We start from the raw sequence: 14,194 nt of genomic DNA, 5'->3' as shown, positions 1-14,194 counted from the left end.
CTGCTGGTTTTCTAAAACAAGCTGGGAACTGTTTGATATTACATATTCTCTGAAAGATTTTGTATAAGGTTATTAAATAAAAATCTTCTTTAAATACTTGGAAGAATTAACTAGTTAAGCCATCTGTATTTGAAATAATTTTTATGAGATAAAGTACAAAAAAGAATTCAATTTTTTCAAAGAATGTTCAGATTACTATTTTTTTCTTTTGTTATTTTTTCCAATAATGCCATTCATTTAATCTTAGATATATATATAGTTTCATACAGCTATTCATAATGTTTTATTTTCAATAAGAGTAGACTCGTAAGGTATTCATTTTTTCATATGTGATTTTAGTAATGTGTATTTACTTTTTCTTTCATCTATCTCTTCAATAAACAAAATTGGCTTTGCTTATTGTCTCTATTTTGTGTCTGTTTCTATTTTTTTATTTCTTTTATTATTCTTTTATTCTAAATGTTTGGGTTTGTTTTGTTATTTTTTTTCCCCTAGCTTCTGAGATGAAAGTTTATGTGACAGGCAGAAAAATGTCCTCATTAAAGATGTCCAAATCCTAATTCCAGGATCCTGTGAGTATGTTGTCTTACATGGCAAAAGATACTTTGCAAAAATTATAAAGTTAAAGATCTTGAGATGGTAATGTTAAGTTACATTATCCAGATGAACCCAATGTAATCATAAAAGCACTTTTAAGATGGAGGAAGAGTGTCAGAGTCAGAAAAGATGAGAAAATAGAAGCAGAGATCAGAGTGATGCAATAGCTGGTTTTGAAGATAGAGGAAGGTGCCATACGCTAAGGGATGCAGGCAGTATGTAGAAGATATAAGAGATAAGAAAACAAAGTCTCCGCTGAAGCACTCAGAAAGAATGCAATCCTGATGAGACCTTGACTTCAGCCCAGTGAAACCCATTTCAGATTTCTGATGACCAGAATAACAAAGATAATTTTGTCTTGTTTTAAGTCACTAATTTTGCGGTCATTTGCTATGATAGCAATGAAAAACTAATGTGATTTTAATACTATCAGTTTAATAGAAAGTAATATGTTTCTAAAAACTAAAACTAATGGTATATATTTTTAACAGAAAACTAATAATATTTTGGTACCAGGAAGAGAGGTGCTGCTGTAACAAATAATTACAAATGTAGAAGTGACTTTGGAATTAGAGTCTGGAAGAATTTTGAGAAGCATGTTTAAAAAAAAGTCTAGATTGCCTTGAATAGACTATTAGTAGAAATACAGATGTTAATGACTGCTAAAACTCAGAAAGAAGTGGGAGCATGGTACAGAAAAATATATCATCTTAGATATACCTGAATCATCATGAACAGACTGTTTCTAGAAATATGAACTTTAAGGCACTGCTGGTAAACACTCAGATGGAGATGAGCAACATGTTATGGAAATTGGAGGCAAAGAATTTCATATTATATAGTGGCAGAAACTTATCTGAATTGTGTTCTGAAGCTATTCTTTTTGTAAAAAGAACTTGTAAATGATGATTTGGATTTTAGCTGGTGATATCTACAGGTAAAGTGATGAAATTGCAGCATGATTCTTCTTGCTGCTTACAGTAAGTGCAAGAAAAAAGAAATATACTGAGGGAAAAACTGTTAACTAAAAGAACAAGATGAAGTTAGGAACCAATAACAGGAAGAAAACTGGAAAATATACAAATATGTGGAAATAAACACTCTTAAAAAGCAAAAGCCAAGAAAGAAATCAAAAGGGAAATTAGAAAACACAGTGACAAATGATTATAAGAACACAGCATATCAAAATTATGGGATGCAGCAAAAGCAGCTCTAAGAGGGAAATGTATAGCTGTACATGCTTAAATTTAAAAAGAAGAATGATTTCAAATAAATAACCTAAGTTTTCTCCTCAAGGAACTAGAAAAAGAAGAACAAACAAAATCTAAAACTAGAAGAAGGAAGGAAATAATAAAGATTAGAACAGAGCTAAACAAAATAGAGAATATGAAAACAGAGAAAATCAAAGAAAGCAAAAGTTGATTCTTTGAAAATATCAATAATACTGACAAACTTTAAGCTAGACTGACAAAGAACAAAAGGAAGAAGATGCAAATAACTAAAATCAGAAATAAAAATGGGAAGGGATGATTCAAGATGGTGTGGATGAAAATATTCAAAAAACAATCTATAATAGTAATATAAAAGAGTTTTATTTGAGCCAAACTGAGGATTACAGCCCAGAAGACAGGGTCTCAGATAACTCTGAGGAACTGCTCTGGAGGAGCATGGTTTTAGGCACAGTTTTATATCTTGTCAGAACAAAGAACATTAAACAAGTCAAGAATACATTCCTTCAAGTTTTCAAAAAAAAAACAAACCCAAAAAACACAAACCCACAACAGATCAGCACCTACACAATGAGTCAGTATGGCCTTGGCACCTGGGAAGGGAGTCTTATCATTGAAAGGGTAGCAGCATTGGCATCCCAGGAAGAGAAACATTTAATCTTCATTTTTAACATGGACATTCTTTACTTCTGGTCAATGCCCCCTTTTCTTTAATAATTAAAGCAGATGTACAATGTATGCTTGATAGGCCACACACAGGTTGTTTTAGTTAGCATGAAATTCAAGTTAACTCATATATAAGCCAAGATGACTTTCCCATACCTCAGTATGTGAAAAATTTTTTATTAGTGATGAAGTAGGAAGATCCTGAACTTGTCTCCTACCATGGACACAGTGAATCTACAGCTACATATGGAAAATTTTTCTCTGGAAAAGACCTAAAAACTAGCTGAGTAACTCCTTCACTTCAGACAAATGAGAAAAAAAAGCCACATTAAAGTGGGTAAGAGAGGCTGAGACACAGTCTCACCATAAACTCCACCCCTGGTGTGGTGACCCATTATTGGGAGGGAACTATCAGATCCAGGGCTTCTCCCTGAGGCACAAAAAGTTTGTACCCACATCAGGCACCTCAAATTTTAAAACCTGCATCTGAGAAATAAGCCCCCAAAACATCTAGCTTTGAAAACCAATGGAGCTCATGTTCATGAGATATAAAGGGCTTTAGCAAGCTGAGAAATGGCTCCTAAAGGGCTTATGAGTGGACTCACCCCAGGACCCAGCACAAAAGCAGCCACTTGAAAAGTGCCCAGACTTTATGTGAAAGAGATTCATTTGCTTATCATAAAGCATCGGCTGAAGGGCAGGCGCCTACTGGGATACTCTCCAGGAACAGAGGCTTGTATGTGCCATTTTCATGCTCTCCCTCTGCCTTCCTAAAGTCAGTGGGCACCATCTTTTCTTTTCTTTCTTTCTTTCTTTCTTTTTTTAATTTATTTTTACTTTAGACCTTTTTTGTTGTTGTTCTCAGCAGGCACCATCTTTGTGCTCTCCCTCTATTGCACTTCAGAGCACCTGTAGCTCCCTGATGGGAGTTTTACACACATCTGGTACCCTGATTTTTATTGCTGGTGTCCAGGGAACACCACTTGATTGCAAGTCTTTGGAGGACAGGGGAGTTTGTGTTTCTGTTTCCCCTGGGACTGTAAGAATCAGAGAGAGAGTTCATCACAGACTACCACCCCCAGGACACTGCACAGATAGATGACTAAAAAGATTCCCTCGTCTTTCTGAAAAAGAGGTCTGTTTGCTTGACTAGGAGCTTTTGTCTGAAGGGCAGGCTTCTGGTCTGGCACTCTTCTAGGTGTCTATGGATGTACTCTCAGTGAATGGAGGTCAGTGGATGCAATCTTTGCCCTCTCCCTCTGCCTCACTTGAGCTCATTGGTATCTCCCCGAAAGGAGCTTATAACCTTGTCTGGCATCCCTATTTTTTCAGTTGCTACTAGGGGAACACCTTTACATTACTTAGCTCTGGTGGCCAATGGAGATTATGCTCACGTGTCCCACAAGACTGCAACTAATGGAGAAAGAGTTCTTAAACAGCTACAAACCTCAGGGCACAGTAAAAGGAAACATCCAGGAGCTCAGTCTTTCTGTGAAAGAGGCTGTAGGTTTATAATCATAGCTGCATACAGAAGAGCAGGTTTCTATTTAAATACACATCTAAAGGCTGACTGTAAACCTCTCTAGAGACCTTGGAGTACAGATACTATCTTCACGCTCTTCCTCTGGTATGCCCCAGAGCACCAGTATCTCTCAGAGGGGAGTTCTTGCACATGTCTGGTGCACCAGTTTTTTATATCTGGTGCCCTGTTTTTTGCAGCTGCTGTCCTGGGGATGCCCTTGATCATATGGCTCTGGTGGGCAGGGGCCTTGCATTCCTGTGTCCCATGGGACTGTAACAATCAGAGAGACAGTAATTTGCAGGCTTCCACCCCCAAGCCATTGCACAGACAGCAGACTGAAGCATACCCAAACATACCCACAGTATTTCTTTGAGTGAGGCCTATTTGATTGTTCTAAGCTTGGGTCTGAGGGGCAGGCTTCAGCTTTGGCACACGACAGAGGCCTTTGAGTGCATGCATTTGGGAAACAAACAATGCATTTCAGAATTGAGATGACAAGATTTTGTTCATAAGCCAGGGGAGATCAAAAGGCTCTGGATCTCTATGATGAAGGCTATTTTTCCATCATTGCTTAGGCTGTTCTATTTTATTATTTACCTATGATGGGCCCTTGCTGTGCAACTGAGTTTTAGTTTCTGTGTATATTTCTAAGAATTATAGAAAGGTAAACAAGTACAAATTAAAATTTTGCACAGTATTCTCTATAACAAACTGAAATTTAAATATATTTGACGTCAATTGTGTGGGAATTATGGAAATTTTATTGCCAAGGAATGCTCCCAAGTGAAAGATGAGAGAAATATTTCTTTAGTCCCTAATTGCATGCTTATTGTATTTTGTTTTTCAGTTTCTTCTTCTCAAGGAGATCTTGATTATTCCCAAACTTTCCATTAAAAAAATCAACTGTCATTTTGCCCTTTATTGGTCCTCTCCTTTACTTCTTTCCATTATCTTCTTTTTCTCTTGATGTTGATCTTGTATTTGAGCTAGAAATATCCCTATCACTTACAGATTTCTCAGGAAAGAATCTAGATTTTGTGGAACATAAAGCTTATATAATCTGGGATGAGGGAACTCTTTGAGAAAAATTCTATAAATTTATCATAACCAGACAGAGCTTTAGAAGGGACCTGTGCAAGTGAAGGGCCCTGAAGTTTGAGTTTGTGGTAAATCCTCCCATCATTATTAATCCATTCCAGACTTGTTCTTCCTTTCCATTGATTTCTCATTATAAATTTACTGGAGGACAAAATATAACAGAGCTTTGGCTATTGTTATTCAATACCCTATTTTCACCAACTATGAGGCAGTCAATTGTGTAAAGAAGCAGCTGTGAACTTGGTAGAAACTCTCAGAGATAAAATTCTTATCAATGTACACCTGTCTCTGAACAATATTGGTACTAGATGAGATTGGCACTACATGGCACTAGTGTGTATGTGTGTGTATATATATATATATATAATTTCCAGCCTTAAAAAGGAATGAAGTTTTGATACATACTACAACGTGGATGAAACTTGAACTCATTATGCTAAGTGAAATAAGCCACATACAAAAGGACAAATATTGTATGGTTCCACTTATACAAGATAACTTAAAATAGACAAATTCAAGAAGACACAAAGTGTAATAGAGGTTATCAGAGGCTGGGGGAAATGAGGAATGGAGAGTTAAACATAAGGGGTACAGAGTTTCAGTTTGGGATGATAAGGTTCTGGAAATGAATATTGATGATGGTTGTACAACATTGTGAATGTACTTAATGCAACTGAATTGTACACTTATAAAATGGTTAAAATTGTAAATTTTACGTTATATATATTTTAGCACAATAAAAATTCAATTACAGTAACTTTTACAATAAATTAATCATAAAAGAATATATAGGGTTACATTTAACAAAGGAAGTACAAGATTTGTTTACTGAAAATTACAAAACATTGCTGAGAGTAATTAAAGAAGTCAAATAAATGGAGAGAATTGCCCTGTTCATGGATTGGAAGACTCAGTCTTGTTAAGATACCAATTCTTCCCAAATTGATCTATAGATTCAAGGCAATCCTTATCAGAATTCCAGGCTTTTATTTTTTTTTTAGAAATTAACAAGCTGATACTAAAATTTATATGGAAATGCAAAAGACTCAGAATAGCCAAAACTCTTTTGGAAAAAGAAGAAAAACAATGGAGGACTTTCATTTCCAAATAAAGAAATTAATATAATGATACATAATCAAGACTGGTACTGGCATAAGGATAGACATATAGATTGATGAAACTGAATTGAAAATCCAGAAACAAATCCTTATATTCATGGTTGTGGTGAGTTTGAGGATTTGGGGACTGATCAAGGAAAAGACAAGGAGACAAGGTGATGGTAGTATTGTACAACAAGCTTTATTGAGTGGTGTCTGGACCAGGGTTGCATGAGAGGGTAAGTTTCTCACAGCAGAAGACCTTATACAGACTTTTCAATGGGCCATAACCCAGAGGGTGAAGAGGGTAAGGGAATTCCTGGGAGAGAGGTAAATCAAAGAGGGGGCTTAAGTGTCTAGGTGCTGTCCTTCAGCAGAAAGGTGGGCAGTCTTTGGATCAGAGAGCTCCAAAGGGCAGCAGTTTAGGATCTTTTATAGCTACAGAGTTTATCTCTAGCTAGCAGATGTTGGGTGCAGTTTTGTAGGGTAACAGGCAAGCTCTAAATGACCAAAAATATGCTTATTTAGGTATAATTAAAGCAGTTAGATGTGTGAGAATTTGAGTTTGGTTCTGAAGGGCTTTGAGCTAAGGGTCCTAGCCTGCTATGATGAATAAACAATGTAGGGGCTGATATACAGGTGTCATCTTTGGTCCATTTATATAACAATGGTCAACTGATTTGTGATAAAAGTACCAAGGCAATTTATTGAGGAAAACATAGCTTTTTAAACAAATGGTGCTGGGACAAATAGATATCCATATGTAGAAAGCTAAACCAGGGCCCTTGAACTCACACCATCTGCAAAAATTAACTCAAAATGGATCACAGACCTAAATACAAGAGCTAAAACTATAAAACCTTTAGAAGAAAATATAGGAGAAAATCTAGGACCTTGAGTTAGGCAGAGATTTTTTAGTTATGACACCAAAACACAGTCCATTAAAAAATGACAAGTTGGATCTCATCAAAATTCAAAACTCTTGCTCTTCAAAAACACCATCTTAAGTAGGTGTAAAAATATGTGCAGCATACTGGTGGAAAATATTGCAAAACATGTATCAGATAAAGGACTTGTTTGGAGAATATGCATAGAACTCTTATACCTCAATAATAAAAAGATAATCATACCAATAAAAATGGGTAAAAGATTTGAAGATGTTATATCAAAATATATGTGAATGGCTAATATGCACTTGAAAAAATAATCATTATGGAAATGCAAATTAAACTACAACAGGATACCTTTTCATACTCACCACAATGGCTAAAATAAAAAAAAAGACTTGCACACAAATGTTCATGGTAGTATAATTCATAGCAGTCAAAGTTGGAAACAGCCTATATGTCTATCAATTGGTGAAAAAGTAAACATAGTGTGGTATATCCATGCACTTAATTCCTATTAAGCAATAAAAAGGAACCAACTATGGATATATGCTATGACATGAATCTCAAAATCTTTATTCTCAGTGTAAGAAGCCAGACACACAAGACTACATATTGTATGATTCCACTTATATGAAATATTCAGAAAGATAAAGCTATAAAGACAGAAAGTGTATTAACATTGCCTATAATGGAAGTAGGAAGTATAATGGAAATTAACAGTAAATGTTCATGAACTATCATATTGGGATGATAAACATGTTCTGAAATTGATCCATGGTGGTGGTTGTACAACTTGGTAAATTTAAAATCATTGAATTATGCACTTGAAAAGGGTGCATTACATGATATACAAAATATGACCCAATGGGGTTATTTTAAAAATAATGATGACATGAACATTTTTAATACCAATTTGTTGGTAGCAATATCTGAGAGTTCCAATTTCTCTACATACTTGTCAAAGTTTGGAATACTCAGTTTTTTAAAAATTATAGGCATTTAAATTCTCTTTATGTAGTAATCATTTATTTTGTATATATATATGTGTGTTATACATATTTTACCTATTTTTGCTTAGTGCTCATTTTACTTACTGTTTATGTTTTTGTTTGTTGGTTTGTTTTTTTCAGCATTTTATGGTAAAATATACATAACATAAAATTTACTATTTTAACCATTTTTAGTTATACAGTTCAGTGGCATTAAGTACATTCACGTTACTGTGCAACTATCATCACCATCCAGAATGTTTTCATTTTTCTGAACTAAAACTCTGTACCCATTAAATAAAAACGCCCATTTTCACCGGCCCCTAGGCTCTGGCAACCACCATTCTACCTTCTGTCTCTATGAATTTGACTAGTCTAGGTACCTCATATAAGTGGAATTATACAGTATTTGTCTTTTTGTGTCTGGATCATTTCACTTAGCATAATGTCTTCCAGATTAATAATCCATGTTGTAGCATATGTCAGAGTTTCATTCTTTTCAAAGGCTGAATAATATTCCATTGTATAAACATACTACATTTTGTTTATTCCTCTGTCAATGGACATGTAAATTGTTTCTAACTTTTGGCTATTGTGAAAAATGCTGCTACGAACATTGGTGGAAAACTATCTGAGACCCTGCTTTCAATTCTTTTGGGTATATACCCAGCAGTGGAATTGCTGGATCATATGGTAGTTCTGTTTTTTTTTTTTTTGAGGATCCGACATACTGCATTCCACAGCTGCTGCACCATTTTATCTTCCTCAGCAATACACAGAGTTTCCAATTTCTCCAAATCTTTGCTGACACGTTATTTTTTGTTTTCATTATTTTATTATTTTCATAATAGCTAGCCTATTGGATGTGAGGTAGTATCTTATTGTTTTTTCAATTTGCATTTCCCTAATTAATGATGTTGAGCATTTTTTCATGTGCCATTTGTATCTCTTCTTTGTAGAAATGTCTATTCAAGTCCCTTGCCCATTTTTTAATTGAGTTATTTGGGTTTTTGTTGAGTTGTAGGACTCCTTAATATATTCTCTATGTTAATCCTCTATACGACTTGTAAATATTTTCCCCCATTCCCTGGGTTGCCTTTTAATTCTTTTGATAGTATCCTTTGATACACAAATGTTTCTAATTTGAAGTTCAATTTATCTATTTTTTTCTTTCATTGTCTATGCTTTTGGTTTCATATACTTTTGTTTCATGTAATGAAATCACACCATTCCCTTTGTGGTTTCTGTGGCTGCATGTATGACTATGAAGGACTCTTCAATCTTAAAATTAGATGAACATACTTTCTCTTTGCCCTTTAATAGTTTAGTTTACATAGTATATTTAAATAAGTGGATTTTCTTCTAAAATTACATTTTTAGAAACTAAGAACATTGGAATATGTTAATGAGAGGAAAAATTTATGAGCCTATCCTAGTTTTACTTTAAAAACACCTCCAGCCTAAACACAACACTTATATAAACAGGTCAGAAAGAAAAGGACCGAAATGTTCACATTAGTTCTCTCAGGGTTGTGAGATTAGTAGTGATTTCAGCTATGCTCTAAAAATTTCCTTATTTTCCAAAATTTAAAAAATAATCATATACTGTATTTATTATCAGAAAACTACAAGGAATGTTGCTACTACAGAACCAGAAAAAGAAAATCGGAAATGCAGGACTCTTAACTATGGAACTACCCAGATTGATACATGAGCCTGAAAATTGAATTTTGTAAATAATGTAATGATAAACAGTACAGAGAGATTAAGTAAAAAGAAAAATTTACCTACATACTGAAAGAATCTGTAAAGAAATACAACAATATGTAAACAGTGTTTATCTCTGTGATAGTAGTACGATAGAAATTAGTGTTCAAATCTGGAAAAGACAGTTAAAATTTTTTAATTGTTCAATTAATAAATAATCAGCATTGGAAATATGGACAAAGTAAACATCACCAATGATTCCTACCCAAAGGAAATTTTTAAATGACTTCATAGTATTCCATCCTATGAACACTCTAACATATATCTAACCACGTCTTTAATGCTGAGATCTAGATTATTTTCGATAACATTTGTCAAGCAAATGTTAAGATTTAAAAATATATATATATTAATTTACATTTGAGCATTTCTTTTAAAAATTCCCAATGGCTTTAAACCCAGCATCAAGAAAGAGGAAGAGGCAAGTCAGTATTAGGACTGGGTTACTGACTATAAGCCAGACAACTGGTTTATAGTCTTGTGTGTTCACTTGCCATATAGTGGGATACAGCATTTTGGCTCTTCATCACAGGCCCTCTTTAACCCAACCTCCATCTAACCATCTAAACTCCTCCTTCCTGTCCCCACTCCCTACCCCAGGAAATGTTAAGGAGGATTTTCCAATCTCAAATTATTGCTCACTTATCATACAGCTTGTGGAAAGTACAGAAAACCAGAATATAGAATATTTAGATCACTGGCAGTTACACCACCCTGAGACCAGCATTTGCTAATTTTTTTCCCTTCTAATCCCTTTTTATAAGTCGTCGCCCCCCGCCCCCCCCCCCACCTCTCTCCTTCCCAGAGCCCAGGGCTAAAATCAAAGGGACAGATTTAGGATGGGTGAATGCCTTGTCTGACATTTTAGTTATAACTTTCTCTTAACTCTTTTGAAATTATAAAAAATATAATACCAGTTGAAAACTGAAAGGATAAACTAATAAAACCTGGTTTCTAGAAAACTTGGGTGGTGGTGTGGGACGAGTGGGAGGTGGATGAATCAGCCATATTAGAGAACCTGGAAAAGTGAGCAGAGTTAGAAACTTGATAAATCTATTAATTTATTGGCTCTTAGTTTGTCAATCACGTCAGCCCAGCAAATGAAGTTAGAACAGAGTCGTGGGGGAGGGAGGGTGTGACGCAGCAAGCTATTTGCACCAAGAAAATCTAGCCGAGAGACAGCTGCGTAATCATATTGCGGCACCGTTTTTACTTGCAGCAGCTGCTGCTTGCGGAGGACATCAGCCGACTGCGGCTCTCTGCAGTCTCTGGCCCGCTCCTGCAGGACCGGTCACTGCGGCCATTGCTATTCTCTGCACCCCAGCCCGGCCACCGCTGCCTCTGTCCTGTTCTCACAGCCTCAGCACCGCCTTCATCCTGGCAGCAGCCTCGACCGTCGCTCCCAGCTCCCGTATCGCAGTCCGACCACTACCGCACGTTCCACCTCTGCCCCAGCCACCGCCGCTTCTGATATTCCGGTGAGTCTTTCCTTGCGGAGGTCAGGTCTCCTGATCTTGGCGGTAGCCACCTTAGGCGTGTGAGGTCCTTTGAAAAATGGCCGAGTCAGCCGACCACAAGGAACTGTTAGAATCCAGTCAAGAAGAGGCTGATGATAAGGTAATGATGGAGGGGCCCAGGGAACAGCCGGAGCGCGGTGAAGATGCCGCAGCTGGGCCTGGAGATGATGGGGAGCGCGGTGAAGAAGCCGCCGCGGGGCCTGGGGAAGAAGGGGAAAAAGGTGAAGAGGCTGCTGCTGGGTCCGGGGATGGCGGGGAAAAAGGTGAAGATGCTGATGAGGACTCAGACCCCGACCGTCCAAAAGGACTTATCGGTTATCTTTTAGATACAGACTTTGTTGAAAGTCTACCTGTGAAAGTTAAATACCGTGTGTTAGCCCTAAAAAAGCTTCAAACTAGAGTGGCCAATCTAGAATCCAAATTCCTAAGGGAATTTCATGGTATTGAAAGAAAGTTTGCTGAAATGTATCAACCTTTATTGGAAAAAAGACGTCAGATAATCAATGCAATCTATGAACCTACAAAAGAGGAATGTGAATATAAATCAGACTCTGAGGACTATGATGATGAGATGTATGATGAGGAAGAGATGTGTGGTATTGAGGAGGGTCTGCTACATGACTATATAGATGAGGATGACGGTTGTGAAGAAGATTATTATGATTATGCTATTGAACAGGATGATGATGATGATGACGACGACAATGATGACGACGACACCGAGGCAGCTGGAGATGAGAATAAAGAAGAGGATCCTAAAGGAATTCCTGATTTTTGGCTGACTGTCTTAAAAAACGTTGACACACTCACTCCTTTGATTAAGAAATATGATGAGCCTATTCTGAAGCTCCTGACAGATATTAAAGTGAAGCTTTCAGATCCTGGTGAACCTCTCAGTTTCACGCTAGAATTTCACTTCAAACCAAATGAATATTTCAAAAATGAGCTGTTGACAAAGACCTATGTGCTGAAGTCAAGGCTAGCGTATTATGATCCCCATCCCTATAGGGGAACCGCGATTGAGTATTGCATAGGCTGTAAAATAGATTGGAATGAAGGAAAGAATGTCACTTTGAAAACAGTCAAGAAAAAGCAGAAACACCGGATCTGGGGAACAATTCGAACTGTGACTGAAGATTTCCCCAAGGATTCATTCTTCAATTTCTTTACTCCTCAAGGAATCAACTCAAAGGGAAAGGATGGAAATGATGATTTTCTACTTGGTCACAATTTACGTACTTACATAATCCCAAGATCAGTATTATTTTTCTCAGGTGATGCACTTGAATCTCAGCAGGAGGGGGTAGTTAGGGAAGTTAATGATGAAATTTATGACAAAATTATTTACGATAATTGGATGGCTGCAATTGAGGAGGTTAAAGCCTGTTGCAAAAATCTTGAAGCAATAGTAGAAGACATTGATCGCTAAAGCAGAGTGTACATGGCCCTGAAATTAATTGCCCTAGATCTAGTTACTCAAGTTATAAGAAGTTAATTACATTCTTGTGTTCTTAATTTTTCTTGTAGTGTCAGTTAAAATGTATGTCTCAGAAATATAAGAGAATTTCAAATACTAATTCATTTGACCTTGCATTTTAGTAGTAGAATACCTTCAAGAAAGTATTTACTGTGGTAAATGATTTAAGACATATTAATATAATGTGTAGTTTAATCCTTCTGAAGTCCTTTTGTCATGTAGGTATTAATCTGTAGGTGTGAATATTATCAGAAATGCTAAATGATGTCAATATTTATTCCAAAAGAATATCTTGGGGAACCAACCCAAGGTTCTTTTCCTGTTGTTTGTTTCTTGCATTTGTGTTTTCTTAGGACTTTAGCTAGTGGGTTTAATTTTATTGTGCCTGCTTCAATTTGCAATAAAAATGCAATAGAATTTAAAACTTGAATGCTTAAGAAAAAGCCTGTATATGGTTAAGAATTTCAGGCAAAACCACATTTATTGCTAATAACAGCTTGTTCATAGGCTCTTGTATTTTATGTGACCATGATAAATAATGAAACTTAGTCATATTGAGGTTATCAGTGAAGTGTTAATCACAGTATTCTCCAAAGGTTGCCACATATTGCTCTGTGTAATTGTGTAAACTGTAATTACAGTGTATAATTTCTCTTTTCCTATAGTACTTAATCATTCATTGAAAGTGATCACTTTATTATTCTGAAAAGATTTTTCATGTTCCTTCACCACAAAATAAAATGAATAAAAATTTCAGTGTTTCATGTTATAAAAGTGATCTTTTTTTTATTATAAAAGTAATATGTTTATTGGAGTACTGAAAACCATATACCCATTCCCCAAAGATAAGCATTGCTTATGTTTTGATTTATTTTCTACTCTTCTTTTTCTGAGTGTTTATATATGCCTGCAAATATACTAAAACTCTGCTTAGACGGGCAAAGAAAGTGTATCTTTTTATTGTTTATAACTGATCTAGTCTTAATCATGAGTCCACCTCCACCTCCCAGGGCTGCAGGGAAACAAAAATCTCAATTTTAATCAATCCGGTAAATTCATTGCCATTTAATAATTAAAACACTCCAAAAATAACAGACTTATGTGTGTTAGTCTATATTTCAGATTTACCTACTCTTCCACAATGTCATCTGGATGTATAGGGGCTTATATTGCTTTATGACATTGGTTGGGGGTGCACTGACTGGGGACAATGAGATGTGGTTGGTCAGAGAACTGACTTTGTCCCAGAGCTGATTTTGCCTTCCTCAAGTGTGGAAACCCAGAAATTTGGCTGCCCCCTTTGGCAAACTCTGTGAAGGTCACATCTATCCCTCTGGGATAGCAG

General features: G+C 36.1%; 1 protein-coding gene across 1 annotated transcript; it reads left to right on the top strand.

Annotated features, from left to right (window-relative positions):
• The first annotated feature begins 11,013 nt into the window (after window positions 1–11,013).
• On the top strand, window positions 11,014–13,609 carry NAP1L2 (nucleosome assembly protein 1 like 2). Its single transcript, XM_036841262.1, has one exon. It carries the CDS (start codon window positions 11,410–11,412, stop codon window positions 12,799–12,801), a length of 1,392 nt encoding a protein of 463 aa, XP_036697157.1. The 5' UTR covers window positions 11,014–11,409; the 3' UTR covers window positions 12,802–13,609.
• The last annotated feature ends 585 nt before the right edge of the window (window positions 13,610–14,194 follow it).

The sequence above is a fragment of the Balaenoptera musculus genome, unplaced genomic scaffold, assembly GCF_009873245.2.
Source record: "Balaenoptera musculus isolate JJ_BM4_2016_0621 unplaced genomic scaffold, mBalMus1.pri.v3 scaffold_84_arrow_ctg1, whole genome shotgun sequence".
Classification (NCBI taxonomy): Eukaryota; Metazoa; Chordata; class Mammalia; order Artiodactyla; family Balaenopteridae; genus Balaenoptera; species Balaenoptera musculus.
The sequence above is the reverse complement of the archived record's forward strand: the minus strand, read 5'-3'. Positions and strand labels throughout refer to the sequence as shown.

What these genes read in the sequence shown, in the direction of transcription:
- NAP1L2 (XM_036841262.1), top strand. Translation starts at nt 11,410, where the DNA reads ATGGCCGAGTCAGCCGACCACAAGGAACTGTTAGAATCCAGTCAAGAA.